This window comes from Belonocnema kinseyi, chromosome 5 (genome assembly GCF_010883055.1).
Source record: "Belonocnema kinseyi isolate 2016_QV_RU_SX_M_011 chromosome 5, B_treatae_v1, whole genome shotgun sequence".
In the NCBI taxonomy this organism is placed as follows: domain Eukaryota; kingdom Metazoa; phylum Arthropoda; class Insecta; order Hymenoptera; family Cynipidae; genus Belonocnema; species Belonocnema kinseyi.
The window spans coordinates 84,473,133-84,491,344 of NC_046661.1; the positions used below are offsets into that span (position 1 = coordinate 84,473,133).

At 28.9% G+C, this 18,212-nt stretch overlaps 1 protein-coding gene across 2 annotated transcripts in view; it reads right to left on the reverse strand.

Annotated features, from left to right (window-relative positions):
- The window catches only part of LOC117173173 (fatty acid hydroxylase domain-containing protein 2), a 63,690-nt gene that overhangs the window by 7,008 nt on the left and 38,470 nt on the right, over positions 1–18,212 (reverse strand). For both annotated transcript variants that reach the window (XM_033361590.1, XM_033361589.1), the window contains exons 2-5: positions 8,527–8,659; positions 8,349–8,452; positions 2,483–2,810; positions 1,856–2,128 (exon numbers count right to left, since the gene is read on the reverse strand). In XM_033361590.1, the coding sequence (XP_033217481.1) occupies positions 1,856–2,128; positions 2,483–2,810; positions 8,349–8,452; positions 8,527–8,659 (838 nt within the window). The remainder of the gene's footprint in view (positions 1–1,855; positions 2,129–2,482; positions 2,811–8,348; positions 8,453–8,526; positions 8,660–18,212) is intronic.

Sequence of the window (18,212 nt, forward strand, 5' to 3'; positions counted from 1 at the left end):
ATAGAGCTCCAAGGAGATTATGTTGAAAAATAAAAAAAAATTTACCCAAAAAAATTGTTTTTATACTTCATTCTAAGGACTTATTGAACTACCCTCGTATCAATAAGTGTTAAGGGTACAATAAGAAGGAGAATAATAAAAAAAGAAATTAGAAGTATAAATATGTAAGGGAAATAATCATTACAGTAAAAGAAAAAATAGAGAAAGATTGGGTGAAGAGGGAGAAGTTGGAGAAGGGAATACAAGAAAATAAAATTAGAATAAAATAAGACAAAAGTAGGTTATATTTAGTCAGAGATTTAGGAAGAGGAGAAAATGGGTAAGGGAAAAAGAAAATGACAAAATTGGGGATAATACTTAAAATAATGATAGAGTAAATTGATGAATTATAAATTCAGAACAGAAAAAGTCGGAAGTTAGTGAAGATACGTTAAACTGTCAAGGGAAAGATTTGAAGAATTATCAGCAATAATATAAGAAGAATATTTGGTGGAAAGGAAGGAATATTATAACAAAAGCGGGACGAAGGAAGCGAGAAGGTGAGGGAGAGAGCGTCTAGCACAAGTGAGGTAGCCCCCCCCCCCCCCTAAATAGTGTGGCAGTCGGAGAAAGACGCTCTCTGGGTGTTGATAAGTGAGATCAGGGGATTGAGGAAAGACGCAAGAGAGGTTATGAAGCAGCTGGTAAAATAGCCGAGGGAGAAAGTAGAAGGATTAGAGAGAGAGAAAGAGGTGGTGTCAGCAAGGAAAGAAAAAGAAGTTAAAATAAAGCAGATGGAAGATGAGATTAGGGTGTGGAAGTTAAGGGCGGAAAAAAGGATTGAGAAGATGGAGAGCAGGTCGAAAATAGAAATAGGTGAGAGGGGGAGGGCGAGGAGAAAGGTATTTTGGAGAGGGTAGAGAATATGATAGAAGAGAAAGTAGGAGACCTTAGGAATGAAAAGAAGGAGAGAGCGGATAGGGAAAAGATAAGTGCAATGGAGTTAAGAATGTTGAGAAAAGAAAAGGCAGGAGAAAGCAGAAAGAAGTGGTGGCTGTGGAATTGTATGAAGGCGAAATGACAACATTTTAAGGGAAATTTTTGAAGGAGAATAATGAAAGAAGAAATAAGTTAAGAGAATATGTGAGAGAAATAATAATTATAAAAGAGAAAGAAGACACAGAGGAAGATTAAGTTGAGATAAAGGAGTAAGAGAAGGGGAAAAGTAATAAAATGAAGGAAAATTATGATATAGGAAATAACTATGACATATTTTTCCGAGTAAAATAGAGTTGTGTCAAGAAAAACGTAGAGAAAGATTTGGTTTAAAGGATGAGGTGGGGGAAGTTAAAAGAGAGAAATATTTTACAACAAAATAAAATGTGGTACAGAAAGAAGAAAGTAGATATGCTGAAGACAAATTCATTGAAGAAAAGGGAAGAAGAAAAGAAAGATTTTAAAGAAGTGAGGAATACATAATAAAAAATTTATATACCAGTAAGAATGAAGTGGTAGAGGATTTTGAATATATGAGAAACATGAATGGAGATGTTCAGATATGAAAATGAAATATTTAGGAAGAAAAAATAATAGAAGTAAGAGGATGTTGAAGGAAAAAATGATTGGTGAACAGATGGAAAGGACAAAAGGGTAAAAAAATTAAAGATGTAGAAGAGTATGCTTGAAATGGCTTAAGGATGAACTGAGAATATCAGAGGTCAAAAATTAGCAAGTAATGAACAAGAAACGAGCCAGAGAAGCCATTACTGCAAGGTCAAGTAAATATGTGTTTAAGATTCTTTGAAATAAAAAATGGATACTTTTCGATAAGAATATGATGGTAAATGGATGGGAACATATCCCTTGTGGTACTTACTTCAAGTGATGAAAATCGTGTGCCTCGGGCGACGGGAAGAATGGCAGATGATATCCCGAATGAGCGTTGAGCGTTGAAAGAATGGCGAGTGAAAACCATAGCCAGGCTGTGGCCACATGAGATCCTACTATAAAGACTCCCAAAAATGGAGGGATTAGATTGGAACCGATGTGCTCAAGAGGATGGCAGTATATTGCTGTCACAGCCACCGGCGCTGTCCATTGGTGGTGCTGCTTATGAATGTACTTGTACAGATGTCTGCTGTGCAATAATCTGAAAAAATTTCAATTTTTCATCCTCGCGTCATTTTCCCTCCTCAAATTCAAAATGCTCCCTACTTAAAAAAACTAATCGAAAAAACTTGTTACTTTATGAAATGGTACTACATAATCTCAAGTTTAAAATGACCCTAGAAACTTTGAAAAATCTTAAGTGGTTCAAAAGTTATTACTGCTAATCTAGACTCACGATCAAGAGGCCAACATCTTTGATGATTCCAGATTAACAGTAATAACTTTTGAACCACTTCATATTTTTGAATGTTTCTGGGGTCATTTTAAAGTTGAGATACCAAAGCACTATTTCGAAAAATCTTAGCTTTTTAATCAGCTTTTAACCGAATGTTACCTGTGAGAATAATAGAATCCAATTTCTTCGAAAAGGATGTGAATGGCTATTTCGGCTAAAACCCAATGAAAAGTTGGCAGTTCTCGAACAGAGGGATAGCCACGCCATTCCATCAAATGGTAACTAGCATATGCTAATGGGAGACCCACGATGAGCTGATTGAAAAGCACTTGAGCTATTACTTTGCACAGTTCCTTAGAATCGACAGGCTCATTGGTTCCTGGCTGGATTTTGTACCGGCGCAAAGCAGCTGGTTTGTTTGTTATATCCAGGATCGTATAAATCCCTCCGAAGATCCAGTATACGATGAATGTTAAACCCATAGATCCTAAAAAATTATTTTTAATTTAAATTGTTTTTCTGAAAAAACATCTGCTCTCTTTGCTTCACTGGGAATTGAACCATAGAATTTCCGATTGCCGGTCGGGCGCTTTTCCAATTAAGCTATTAGAGAGATCAAAGAATCTTTTTTCAGAAATACACGCTTTCTCAAGCCGGGTGTTAAATTTATGATACGATTAAATGAAAGGAATCTGCATTATTATCAGAGGTAATTATCATCGATTAGTGTAGATGTTCTTCCACAATTTGTGAAAATAGAAATTAAATAACAGAAAGAAAAGTTTTTCCGAAAAAGAGATGTACTCTCTTCGCTCAAAAATTCTTTTTAATTGCTCGTATCATAAATGTAACACTTGGCATCAGATAAGGTGTATTTCTGAAAAAAGATTGTTCTTACGATCTCTAATAGCTTCATTGGAAAAGCACCCGACCGGCAATCGGAAGTTCTCTAGTTAGATTTCCAGTGGAGAGAGGAGAGTCGATTTTTTTTAAAAACAAATTTATTTAGAAATTTTTTAAAATTATTTTTTATCTTATGAGAAATGACGTTAAGTATTTTCTGTTATTTAAAGAGTTAACTCTGATGATAATACAGATTCCTTGAAATTATTTTTTGTTATTTTTATTAAGAAACCAAAATTCCTACCTTACCGACTTCGAGACTATTAAATAGCTGAGGTAGTTCAAATCCGTACTAAATTTCTGTATTTTGCTCAAAGGGTCCTGTAGACGTCACAAAATTGTATATATTTTAAATTGTATATGTATTATATATTGTGCAATTGTGAGAAACAAATTTTGCGTAAACAGCTTTTAAGTTAATTATCATCTCAACGATGAATTTTCTAGGTTATGTTTTCATTTTTTTGTACTAGCAACAGTGTAATATACTTTATAGAAAACAAAGATGATTTATCTGTCTAAGCAATTAATTATTTTTATGACTGCCACGGTATAATTTTTTTTTTAAATTAAACTATTTAAACCGAAAAATTGACGCACAGTGACTAATATAAATTAATAATGTGAATAATATCCTTTTGGATTTAAAAGAATTCAAAAGTAGTAGAAGAAATTTATAAGAGTTCCAGACGAATTTGAACAAATTCAGGATAAAATAATGAGACGTCAAAACAATTCAAGCTGAATTCAAAATAATTCGAATTAATTAAACAAAATTTAAAAAATCAATTGGTTTCAGTAAAATTAGATTCAATTTAGAGAAATCTAAAGGCGATGTAAAGAATTTGATCAAATGCATCAAAAATCTAGGTCCAATACGAAAATAAAGCGATTTGAAAACAATTAAAAAATATGAAAACCTTAATTGAATTCAGTAAGTTTCAATTAAATTAAAAAAATTAAGGAATTTAAATGAATTCGATAAATTGTCTAAGAATTCGATCTTTGAAAAAATCTTTAGATTATATTTCAATTTCTTCTGAAATTTAATGAAATTCTTTATCTGAGAACTTTTTTTTTATTTTAAAAATGATTTGAAATTTTTTAAAACCCTGAGATGTTCAGACCGCTTGCGAAATTCTTTATATTATTGAAATTGATTTAAAATTCCTTGGAATATTTCCAAATTGTCTTAAAATCATTCAAATCTTGGAAAATAACATTAATTTACTGAAATCAATTTAAAATTCCTTGGAATCTTCTAAAATTTTAATTTTTAAATTCCCTTAAATATTTCAAATCCTTAAATATCCCACTAAAATACTTATATGAATTGAGAATTTCTTGGAATATTTTTAAATTCCCTAAAATATTTCAAAATTCAATTGAAAGTTTCTTGAAATGTTTTAAAATACCCTAAAATATTTCTTTAAAATGCCATAAATAATTTTAAATTTCTTAAAATTTCATTAAATTACTGAAATAAACTGAAAATTCCTTGAAATATTATTCTCTCTGCAACTCCTTCAAATTACTGAAATTAATCAAAATAATTCTTGAAATCTTTTAAAATTCGCGACAATATTTTAAATCTTTTCAATTTCCATTAAATTAAGTATATCAGTCGAAAATTCCTTGGAATCTTCCAAAATTCACTAAACTAAAAGATTCTGAACCATTTGAAATATGTTCAAATGATTGAAATTAACCAAAAAATCCTTTTAATTTTTTTAAATTCTTTTAAGATAATTCAAATCCTTGAAAATTTCATTAACTTAGTGAAATAAATTAAAAATTACTTGAAATCATTTAAGATTCCCTGCTATATTTTAATTCCTTTAAAATCTCTTAAATCCCTTGAAACTTTTTAAAACTTTTCAAAGTACCTTGGAATTTTTTTAAATGCCATAAAATATTTCAAATCCTTTAAAATTTCATTAAATTAACGAAATCAGCTGAAAATTACTCGAAATAATTCTATATATTCTAAAATCTTTCAAACTCTTTTCAACCCCTTCAAATGATTGAAATCAATGAAAAATTTCTTATAATATTTTTCATTCTTCAGAATCCCTTGGAATTCCTTGCAAATTTTCAAAGGTTTTGAAAATGTCTTGGAGTTTTTTTAATGACAACAAATATATTTAATCCTTTCAAATTTCATTGCCGAAATTTTTGATTGCTAAAATCAATTGTCTAAATTGTCGAAATCAACCAGAAATTACTTGGAATCTTTTAAAATTCCCTACAATATTTTAAATACTTTGAAAACTCTTAAATTCCGTTGAAATCTCTTGAATCTTTTCAAAGCTTTTGAAAATACCTTAGAAAATTTTTTTAATGCCAAAAAATATATTCAATCCCTTAAAATAGGATTCAATTTCCGAAATCAATGATAAATTTATTGGAATATTTTTAAATGCCTTGAAATCCCTTGAAACATTTTAAAGCTTTTGAATGTGCCTTGGGATTTTTTTAAATACCATAAATAACTTAGGATTCTTTAAAATTCCATTAAATTACTAAAATCAATTGAAAATTCCTTGGAATATTATTATATCCTCTCAAATATTTCAAACTCTTTTCAACCCCTTCAAATTATTTAAATCAATGAAAAATTCTTTAAAATATTTAAAATCCTTTGTAATCCCTTGAAATTTTTAAAAGCTTTTGATAATATTTTATTTATTTTATAATATTTTAAATCCTTTGAAACCTCTTGAAATTCCTTTGAAATTCATGGAATCTTTTCAATACTTTTGAAAATCCCTTACAATTTTTGTAATACCAAAAATATAATCAATCCTTTAAAATATCATTTTAGTACCGAAATCAATGAAAAATTCCTTTAAATCTTTTTAAATTCCCTAAAATATTTTAAATATTTTGAAATCTATTATAATCTCTTGAAACTTTTTAAAGATTTGGAAAGTGCCTTGGGATTTTTTTTTTCAATATCATAAATAATTTCAAATTCTTTAAAATTCCATTAAATTACTGAAGTCAACTGAAAATTCCTTGGAATATTTTTATATACCGTAAAATATTTCAAACTCTTTGCAAACCCTTCAAGTTATTGAAATTAATTTAAAAAATTCTTGGAATCTTTTAAAATTCCCTAAAATATGTTTAATGCTTTGAAATCATTAAAGCTTTTCAAGTTTTCAAAAATGCCTCGGATCTTTTATCAATACTTAAAAATATTTTAAACCCTAAGCAAGCCCTTTAAATTGTTAAAGAAATTAGAAAATTTCTTGCAATCTTTAAAAATGGAAGAACATCCTTAAAATGGAAATCTATCTAAAATTTCTTGGACTGTTTACAAATTTGAGGGAATATTCAAAATTCATTAAAATCCCCTTAAATTATTGACATTTATTACAAAATCCTTGGAAAATTTCAAAATTCTCTATGATTTTTCAATCCCTTTGAAATCCCTTGAAACTTTTGAAAGATCATGGAAATATTTTGAAATAATGAAAAATACCCTAAAATATTTCCATTCCTTTGAAATACCCTTAAATTACCGAAATAAATTGAAAATTTCTTGAAATCTTTTTAAATGTTCCCAAGTATTTTTAAGCCTTTAAAATCTTTTCAAATTTCTTAAAGATTCTTAAAGTTATTGAAAATTCTTTGATCTTAAAAAAAACCTGAAATATTTTTAATATTGTGAAATCCTTTGAAACTTTTCAAATCTCTGGAAAATTTCTTTTAATTTTTTTAAAATACCTTTAAACTTGTAGAAATCACTTCAAATTGTTGAAATCTATTTAAAATATCCATAGATATTTGAAACACTTTAAAATCTTCGGAAATGCCTTGCAATTTTTTTAAACTTGAGAATTCTTTGAAATTTTTAAAAATGTCCTGAATTCTTTTAAATTCTTTAAAATCCCTTCAGATTATCAAACTAAATTGAAAATAACGCTTTTTTTTATTTTTCTGAAATATTCCAAACCCTTTAAAATCTTTAAAATCTCTTGAAACTTAATTTTTTTCTAAAAGCCCTAACATTTTTAAAATCCTTTGAAATACGTTTAAATTAGCGAAATAAATGGTAAATTCCTTCAAATCTTTTTTAATGTTCTCAAATATTTTAAATCCTTTAAAATCTTTTGAAATTTCTTGAAAATTTTTATTGCGATTAAAAATACCTTAATTTTAAAAAAAACCTGAAATATTTCAAATATTTCGAAATTTGTTCAAACTTTTTGAAGATCTGGAAAATTTCTTGAAATTTTTTAAATTACTCTTACATCTTTAGAAATCACTTCAAATGGTTAAAATCTGGTTACAATATTCCAAGATGATTGAAATACTTTTAAACATTTTGAAATTTGAAAAAACTTAAAAATAGCATAAAAAATTCAAAGTTCCCTGTAAGATTTTTCAAACCCTTTGAAATGCCTTGAAACTTTTGAAAGATAATGAAAATATCTTGACGTAATGAAAAATACCCTAAAATATTTCCATTCCTTGGAAATTCCTTGAAATATTTTTAAATGTTCTCAAGTATTTTAAATCCTTTGAAATATTTACAAATCTCTTGGAAATCTTTAAAGCTATTGAAAATTCCTTGATACTAAAAAAAAGTATTTCAAATATTTAAAAATCCGTTATTAAAAAATATACAGAGATATTAAAAATATTTTTAATCTTTTGAGATTCCTTGCAATTTTTAAAAACTTGAGAATTCCTGGGAATTTTTAAAAATACCCTAAATTCTTTAAAATTCTTTTAGATTATTAAAATAAATTGAAAATTACTTTGTATCTTTTAAAATAATGTGAAATATTTCAAACACTTTGAAATATTTTTAAATCCCTTGAAGCTTTAAAAATCATTCAAAAGTACCCTACAATCTTTAAAATCCTTTGAAATTCTTTGAAAATAATAAAACCTATTAAAAATTACTTTGAATAATTTAAAAAATCCTAAAATATTTCAAAAGAATTCAATGAAATTTAGAAATAGGTTTTCCCAAACCTGCGGTCGCCCTGATTATAAAAAGTTAGTCCGGACATGAACCACTTGAGCTGTAGAACAGTCTCGAGGTCGGTAAGGTAGGAATTTTGGTAAAATTGAAAAAGTAAAAAATACAAATTTATTTATTTCTTACCGAACACCCATAACGTAGCGGGATCGTCTCCCAACTTGTCTAAAATTTTGTCCCACTGGGCTTGCCAGAAATCACCTGAGGCACCCCAAAACCTCTGTAGATGCCTTCAAAAATTTTATTTTTATTTAGATGTACCTTCTATTTGAAAAATTTGATAAATAATTTTTTTAAATTTTACCATGTGAGCGAATTGCAGACAGCAGCAAATCCTACAACCACTGTTCCAATTACAAACAAAACACTCCTCAGACTCGAAAGCAGCGTGGGAGGAGTTTGATTTTTGCTAGCATCGTTAGTTGGCGCCGTGGCAGCTGAAATGAAAAATAATTACTGAATAAAGAAAATAAATTGAGTTATTTCATCGAGAACTTGATTGCCACCGAGATTGCCAGCTACATTCTATAATTCAATTAGACTTTTCTTATTTCATTTTTTTTTTAATGTATCAATTTAAGGCTGGCTGTAGATCAGGCAAAACCTGGAAATCAGGAAAAAAACAGGAAAAATGGAAAATTGTTCAGCGAAAAAATTTTGAGAAATTTGTAAATAAATTTTTGTGGCCATCCTGACTTAATATTCTTTTTTGCAATTGCAATGACAAAAATGAAAAAAACAAATTTCACTTTTGAAGTATACAGGTTTTAAAAAAATGCTTTGATTCAATTAAAAATACCTAGAAAAGTGAAAGCAACTATGTAAAATATATTTTCAATATCAATTCAAATGTTAAAAAATGTATTGAATTTGTTATAAACAAATAAGTGAATAAAGACGGTTTCGTGGGCATTGGCAACGGATTCATCACTTGATTCGCACTAAATTTGAACAATTTATGAACAAATAGATTTTTTTAGTTGATTAAGTAAAAGTTAAATAATAATTTGTTATTTTAAAAGCAATTTTTATAAACAAATTTCCATATCAGGTATTTTTGATGGGATAAATCAAGTTTTTTCTATGGAATCTATCATCTATTACTTGGAAATAAAACCTAAGTATCATATACGGTTATGAAATAAAAGTTAATAATTGTTTAAACTACCTTAATTAACAAATGCACTATTTGGCTATTTTTGGAGGTAAAAAGTTGACTTTTTTGATGAAATTATCTGTAAATAACTAACTTTTAAATTTTTTAGACAATTTTTATGGCAGTGAACATTTTATTATTGTAAACAACAATTACTTAAACAAATTTTGATCATTTTATATATTTATAAATAAAATACCGCTTTTTTCACCGATTTAAAAGCCAGTTATTTAGCAATGATTTTTTTCTATGTATCGATAACATTTGATTATTGTTTAACTAAAATTAATTAACAAATGTATTATTTGGCTATTTTTCAGCATTTAAATATACATAAGATGGTATATAAGATGCATTAGCCGAAAAAAAACTAGTTGCTTTTTTTAATGCAAAATTTTTTTCACTGCAAATTAATTATTTTACTAAAAATTTAACTTTCCCATTTTTGGTTGAAAAATTAACTATTTGTTTAAAAATTTATGTATTTTGGTGAAAATGAATTATTTTGGTTGGAAAGTTCAACTCCTGGGTTGAAAGGTGAATTATTTTGTTTAACTTTTCTTTAATTAAGACATAAATTATTTTGTTATAAATACGTTTTTTTTTGTAGAAAATTAACATTTGCTATTCAAAAATTTCGTTCTTCTTTAGACAATTCGTTATTTGGATGAAAATTGGTATTTTCGGTTAAAAATTAAATGACTTTATTAAAAATTATTTTTTTTTTAATTTAGGAATTATCATTTTGGTCAGAAATTCATCTCGTTGGTTGAATATTTCACTAATTTATTGAAAATTAGTTTTTTTATTAAAACTTAATTTTTTACTGAAAAGTTAACATTTACATTTTTGTTTGAAAATTTATGTTTTTTAGTTAAAATACCAATATATATTTGAAAATTCATGTCATCTTCTGATAAAAAATTCATCTTTTCAGATAAAAATTCAACTCTTAGGTTTAAAATGCATTTTTTTGGTTGAAGATCATAATTTGAGTTGAAAATAGTTTATCTCTTTATCTGAAAATTGGACTTAATTGTTGAAATTTTTTTTTTTTTTTTTGAAAATTAAGTTTGTTACTAAAAATTAAACTTTCCCATTTTGGGTTAAAAATGGACCTTTTTTAGTTGAAAATTCAACTGTTTTTTTGAAAATTTATGTATTTTTTTGAAAACTCTTCTCTTTGGTTTGAAAATTGATCTCTTTTGGTAGAAATGTCAGTTATGACATTTTTTGTATTTTATTGAAAATTGAACCTTTTGTTCGAAAATTTAACTATTTCGTTGAAAACTTATCTAACTGGTTGAAAAATTTAACTTCTGGGTTAAAAGTTGAATTACTTTATTAAAAATGCAGCTTTTTGGTAGAAAAATAATATTTGCATATTGAAAATTCAAGTTTTGCGAACAAATCGTCTTTTTCGTTAAAAGTTGGTCTTTTCTGGTTAAAATTTAAACATGTGTTGAAAACGTACGTATTTTATTTTAAATTTGTATTTTGGTAGAAAATAATTCTTCTTGTTTAAAAATACAACTACTTGGTTGAAAGTGTGATAAAAATTATTTGTATTTGTTAAAAATCCTTCGTTTTGGTTGAAAATTTAGCAATTTTGTTGAAAGTTGAACTAATTTGTAAAACATTCATTTTATTGGTTGAAGATTTAACAATTTTGTTAAAAAAATTCTTTTTTGCTCGAAAATCCATTTTGTTAACCACAAATTTAACTGTTCCACTTTTGGTTAAAGATGTATTGTTTTTTGTTAAAAATTTCATTGAAAATTTTAATTTTTCATTCGTTGTCAAAATTTTACCTTTTTTAGTTGAAAATTTTAATATTTTGTTAATTTAGACATAAAATTCAAATGTTACGTTAATATTTATTCTTTGGTTTAAATTAAAAATTTTAGTTAAAAATTCATCTATTTGGAAGCAAATTTTATTATTTTAGCGAAAATTTTACTTTTTTATTTAAAAGTAATCCGAAGTAGTGAAGTAAATTGAAAGTAAACTAAAATTGTAAAATTTAATAAGAAAATTTTGTGTAATTCCCTGGCAAAATTGTTTGACCATAAACTTAAATTTTTAAAGGAATATTTTTTCAAATTTTGACCAAAAAGTTAAATTTAAACCAGAAATATGAATTTTTTAACAAAAAATAAAATTTTTAACCGAATAGTTTAATTTTTTACCAAATTGTTGAATATTTCACCAAACTAGATTAATTTAGACTCTAGAAGTTGCCTTTTATCAAAAAAGGATGATTTTTCTGTCAAGAAGACTATTTTTAATTAATTTCAAAATTACACTGTTTGGCTAAAAATGTATCTTTTTATGTAGAAAATTCAACAATTTGGTTAAAAATCCATCTATTTTCTTGAAAATTTAATTATTTCAATGCAAAATTAACTGTTTGGTTAAACATTAATTTAAAGTTTTCCAATTAATGCAAGAAGTCAATAAATATTTGTCAAATAAAAAATAATGTTGCCTAATTCAGAATTTTTTGAAAATGTACAAAAACCCTGTTTTTGAATTTAGCTAATTACACACTTTTTTGGCAAATATAATTATGTTGAACCTATAAGTTCTCTAGCTTAAACATTTGTTTTCGAAAAATTTAAGTGAAAACATGTTTCTTTGGTTCAAGCTGAAGATATTTCTGGTTTCGGTTTAATAGGATTTTTTTTATTCTAAATTTTCAAAAGGCTTACATTTTTAAATAAAAAAAAAAAGATTTAATCGATTTAAAAATTATTTCTTTTTTCGGATGCAAAATTAGAAATTTTTTTCCGTCGGCTCAAGCGATTTGATTAATTTTATCATTTTCACTCAGCCCGGATATTTACGTGTCTACTCTAGATTGTCTTATCGATTATAAGGTTTTTAGTCCACAAAAGTGGATTTTCAAAGTGTGTAATTAATTTTTATTGAAAGGGAACTGTATGAAGTCGGAACCAGCAATTAACATTGAACCCGAAATCAATTAAAGAAGGATATATAAAGTGGAGGATAATGCGATTTTATTTTTAGCCATAGCTTGATATTCCCTTGAAAAGCCACACAGTGGTGGCTTTCTCTGTTCATACATTGGGGAAAGTTTGACTAAGTGTCCAAAAGTGAACTGATGCCCTTTCGCAATATTGACACAGAAACGTATTTCCCTGTCCCTGACAAAGTTCAATTTATTTCACCCAAAGTGAACTTCGATATTTTCGTCGATAAAGGGCTCGGGCTGCTTTACAGCTATATATAGAATTTTCACCCTTTCGAAACTACTTGCGTTTCCTTGATGTTCAACATCTATTGTTCTATTTTCAACTTATGAAACTACCGCCATCAATGTCAGTTAAAAGAGAAATCAATTTTTGTTAATATCTTAAGGCTCTTGAAACGACTCAGATCTTCGCCAGATTCATAATACGTCTACAAGAATGCATTGTTTAATGCAATATTTTAACCACATAATCTAAAGGCAATTATACTGGTCGGAACGTAGATATTATTTCTTAAAATATTATTGTTGTTTTTTTTTCTTCATTTAAAATTGTGTTTTTGCGCCTGTAAAATGCAACACGTTAGCTATTGAATATGCCGGGCTGCATTGATATACACTCATTATGACTGTGGCGGAATCTTAAGTCGTTTCTAGAGCCTTGAAGGGTGTTTTAAAGTTAAAAATTTGTAAACCAAAAATAGTCCACAGAACAAGTGGTTCTGGTCTCTGCTAAGTTAATAGAATATTCTTGATAACGTCATCCAATTTGTTCTAGAAACTTAGCACGGACATCAACATTGCATACACAGTTGCTAGCGGGTTGCATTTAACAGGCGCAGAACAGTCAATTTTTAGTAAAAAAAAAAAAAAACAAGAACATTATTGGAAAAAAATTCTATGTTCCGGCAGGTATAATTGCTTTAGATAATGCGATTAAGATATTTCATTATAAACTTCATTCTTCTAGAAGCATTATCAATCTGGTGAAAACCCGAGTCGTTTCAAGAGCCTTGAAGGGCGTTTCAAAGTTGAAACATGTTTAATCGAGAACATCAAACTGCATAAGTTGTTCGTGTCCCTGTTAAGTTAATAGAATATTCTTGATGACGTCATCCAGTTTATTCTAGAAACTTAGTACGAACAAGACATACATAGTAGCTAGCTTATTACATTTTACAGGCCCTTCAACCTCAAATTTAATCCGAAATAATTCGAAGCTGTCTATTCAATCTTTTTTAAACCGTGGCCCTCAATTCGAATGAATCCGACACAAAAATTAAATATAATTTTCAATCGAGGGTTCTCATCCATTAAACACTATAAATCCGAATCAATCCAAGATCATTTTTAACGACTTTCCAATCCGTCATCAACAACTTCAATCCGAATGAATCCCAAGATCTAGCCTGAACATACTTTAATATCCGTGACCCTAAAACTAACACTCTTTTCAATCCGTGACTTTCTAATAAGTACCGCTCAATCCGAATAAATTCGAATTTACCTTTGAATGCTTTAGAATCCGTAGCCCCATCCGCGTGAACCGAAAACCAATCCGAACTCACTTTACAATCATTTCCAATCTGAAACTCCAATCATGATGAATCCAAAACCAATCGGAACATTAAACTCCACCTGCCTACTCCCACGAGTGATGTACGATGTTTTATTCGAAATAAGTATTTTATGAGACTGTAGGGACGTCTGAAAAGTTAGTCGTGATATTTATAATATCATTGGCCCAGAAAAAATACGACTGACGTGGCAGTCATCTACTTGGCTGTGATTGGTAATATCTTATGCGCGAAATTTTGAAAATGGTTATGTCTGAGCTAGGTAAGTCAAAGTCATTCTTGAAGTAACTTTCAACAAAGAATTCAATGGTAACTTTTGTTTTGATATTGACGATGATCTTCAAGGTGTTTTCCAGGTCAACTTAAAAAAATGGATAGCTCCTTTTTTACATCGGCATTCCATAGAACGGAAAATTTTGCATTCCAACATGTACCCAGGTCATTAGTACATTGTAACCCTGGAGGCCACTCTAAGGTCATTTAAACTTAAACAAGACCTGCATACGTTTGGGTCTAGGTCAAATTGGACTGATGACCTGAGTACACATTCAAACGTAACATTTAGATCTCTATCGATTACCGATGTAAAAGTGAGTTTCCATTTGAAAAAAATGACCTTGAAATGACTTGGAAACTCATCGTCAAGGTCACACCCAAGGTCACTATTAAAGACGCCTTCTTAAAGTTAGTAAGTGTGTTTGTTACGAACAAATTTCTTTAAAGATTTTATTCCCAGAGTTATGTAAACCTTGATTGAGTTTAAGCGACCTGCGAGTGACCTTCAAGGTTTTTTTCAAGGTCAACTTTTATTTTTCAAATGGAAACCCCTATTTTTGACACCGCCAATCGAAAGAACGCAAAATTTTACGTTTAGATATGCACCAAGGTCATGTGACCCGGTGACTTTCGAGGTCATTCCAGGGTCGTATAAACTCAAACAATGTCTAGACGGCTGATCAGCGAAAATATGCGTTTTCGTGAGAAAAGTTTGAGAGAAAAGTTTCACGGTTTTGGACGAGGATCTGAATAGTGGCCTTGAAGCTGACCTTGGCGCTGACCTTCAAGGTTATATTACGGTTAAATTTTATTTTTCAAATGGAAACCCCTATTTTTGAAACCGCCAATCGAAATAACGGTTGTGAAAACTCAAACAAGGTTACATGACCTTGATGCATAAATAAACGTAAAATTTTGCGTTCTTTCGATTGACGGTGTCGAAATTAGGGTTTCCATTTGAAAAATAAAAGTTGACCTTGAAATAACCTTAAAGGTCAACGCCAAGGTCAGCTTCACGGTCACCATTCAGATTCTCGTCCAAAACCCTGAAACTTTTGTATGAAACATTTCTCACGATGCCGCATATTTTAACTGATGGGGGGGGGGGTCAGATACTTTTTGATGACCCTGTATGTATAATAATGTATACAATAATTCATCGACCAGCATCTTTGCTTCGACCTCGGATTAGGTCGAATTTAATCGGATCAGAACCTTGCTTTAACATTGGATTGAATCTGATTGAAATTCAGGTCAGACAAATCAGCGGCGCCACTAACGAAAAACAAAATGTCATATAATGGATATTTTTCTTCTATTTTTTACCAAAAAAAAATAATTTTTTTTGTTTCATTAGTTTTCGAGAAAACAGGGCGGCGCTAGCTTGCCATAAACTTAGCGGTGCCCTCTACAAAAATCATTCAAAAATTAATAAATTAAACAAAATGAATCGGTCAGATTTTCTTGCTATTTTTTTGCTTTACAATGAGCTATTAATCGATTTTGTAAATTCAACCCTTATTTTTCAAAAACTACCCCCTGTAATGGAAAAAAGTATTTTAAAAAGTTATAAAAAAAATAACCAGGCTAGATTTTTTTGCTATTTTTTGCTTTACAATGAGCTATGAATCGCTTTTGTAAAGTCAACCTTTATTTTAAAAAAAGCAACCCCCTGCCACGAGAAAAAGTAATTTAAAAAAATAATGAAAAAATGACTAGGCTAGATTTTTTGCTTTCAAATATGATTTTAAACACTTTTGTAAAACCAACCCTTCTTGTAACAAAGCAACCCCCTGTAATGAAAAAAGTATTAAAAAAAAGTATTGAAACTTCATTGACACTGGAAAATTCCCAAAAAGATTATTTTATTGACAAATTTATATCTACGTGGTAGAGAGGGGTTGATTTTAGACGTTAAGGGTTGAATCCAAATAATTAAAGAGGGTATTTTCGAGGAGCCTGAAAATCAGAGACTCCACTGACACTGGAAAAATATTCAAGAAAATTATTTTTTACAATTTCATATCTACGTAGTAGAGGGTTAATTTTAGACGTAAAGGGTTTTAGCCAATTTGATTTTTGGGCTCCTGGCAAATACACTATTCAATTAATTAGCTCCAACCCTTAACATTTAAAATCAACCCCTCTCTACTAAGTAGATATACAATTGTAAAGAAATAATCTTTTCAAGAATTTTCCAGTGTCAATGGAGTCTCTGATTTTTGGGCTCCTTGAAAATACACACTCCAATTTTTTGGCCCTAACCATTAACGTCTAAAATCAACCCCTCTTTACCACGTAGATATAAATTTGTCATAAAATAATCTTTTTGGGAATTTTCCACTGTCAATGAAGTTTCAATAATTTTTTTTAATACTTTTTTTATTACAGGGGGTTGCTTTTTACAATAAGGGTTAGTTTTTCAAAATTGTTTGATATCACATTTGAAAGCAAAAAAATAGCCAAAAAATCTAGCCTAGTAATTTTTTCACTTGTTAAAAATATTTTTTCTCATTGCAGGGGGTTGGTTTTTACAATAAGGGTTGATTTTATAAAAGTGTTTAATATCACATTTAAAAAAAAAAATAGGTAAAGAATATAACATGGTCATTTTTTCAATATTTTCTTTTTAATACTTGTTTTTTATTGCAGGGGGTAATTTTTCTTAATAACGGTTGACTTTACAAAAGCGATTCATAGCTCATTGTAAAGCAAAAAAATAGCAAAAAAATGTAGCCTAGTCATTTTTCTAATACTTTTTTCTAATACTTTTTTATAATACTTTTTTCCATTACTGGGGGTAGTTTTTTAAATAAGGGTTGACTTTAAAAAAGCGATTAATACTTAATAGCTCATTGTAAAGCAAAAAAATAGTAAAAAAATCAAACCTAGCCATTTTGTTTAATTTATTGATTTTTGAATCATTTTTGTAGAAGGCGCCGCTGAGTTTATGGCAAGCTAGCGCCGCCCTGTTTTCTCGAAAATTAAGAGCAAAAAAATTATTTTTTTTTTTGGTAAAAAATAGCAAAAAATAACAAAAAAATATGCATTATATGACATTTTGTTTTTCGTTAGTGACGCCGCTGAGTTGTCTGACCTTTGAAATTCAGTCGGATAGAAATCATTGTTTAACTTCGGAATAAATCGGATGCAAATCTTGGGGCTCACCTTGAATGAGGTCGGATTCAGTCGGATTCTCTTCCTTGTTTTAAAATAGGATTAAATTGGATTCAGTCGGATTGGCATACTTGTTTTGAAATAGGATTATATTGGTAGCAATCGAATTTTCATTCTTATTTCTAATTCGGATTGAATCTCATTTGAATCCTTGTTACAAATCAGATTCAGTCGGATAGAGAATTAGTTCGGATTAGTTCGGATTCTGTCGATTATAAATCATAGGTTTCACCTCGGATTAGGTTGGATTCAGTGGGATTGGCCTCCTTGTGTTTAAACAAGATTAGGTCGGTAGCCAGAGGATTGTCATTCTTATTTCTACTTCGGAATTAATCCAATAGGAATCTTTGTTTCAAAATCGGATTGAATCGGATTCAATCAAATAGAAATATTGATATGAACTTTAATAGTTTAGATTTAGTCGGATAGAAATCTTAGTATGGCTTCGGATTAGTTCGGATTCAGTCGGATAGAAATATTGGATTGAATCTGATAGGAATCTTTTTCTTTACATTAGATGGAATCGAACTCAGACATATAGAAATCTTGATTTGACTTCGGAATAGTTCGGATTGAGTCTGATAGAGATCTAATTTTGGCTTCAGATTCAGTCAGACAGAAATATTGTTTTGGTTTTGGATTAGTTCGAATTCAGTTGGACTGAAATGTTGAGTTTCGCCTTCGATTTAGTAGGATTGGAATTCTTGTTCTGAAATCGGATTAGGTTGGTATGAATCGGATTATCATTCTTATTTCTACTTCGGATAAAATCTAATAGGAATATTTGTTTCAAACTCGGATTGCATCGGATT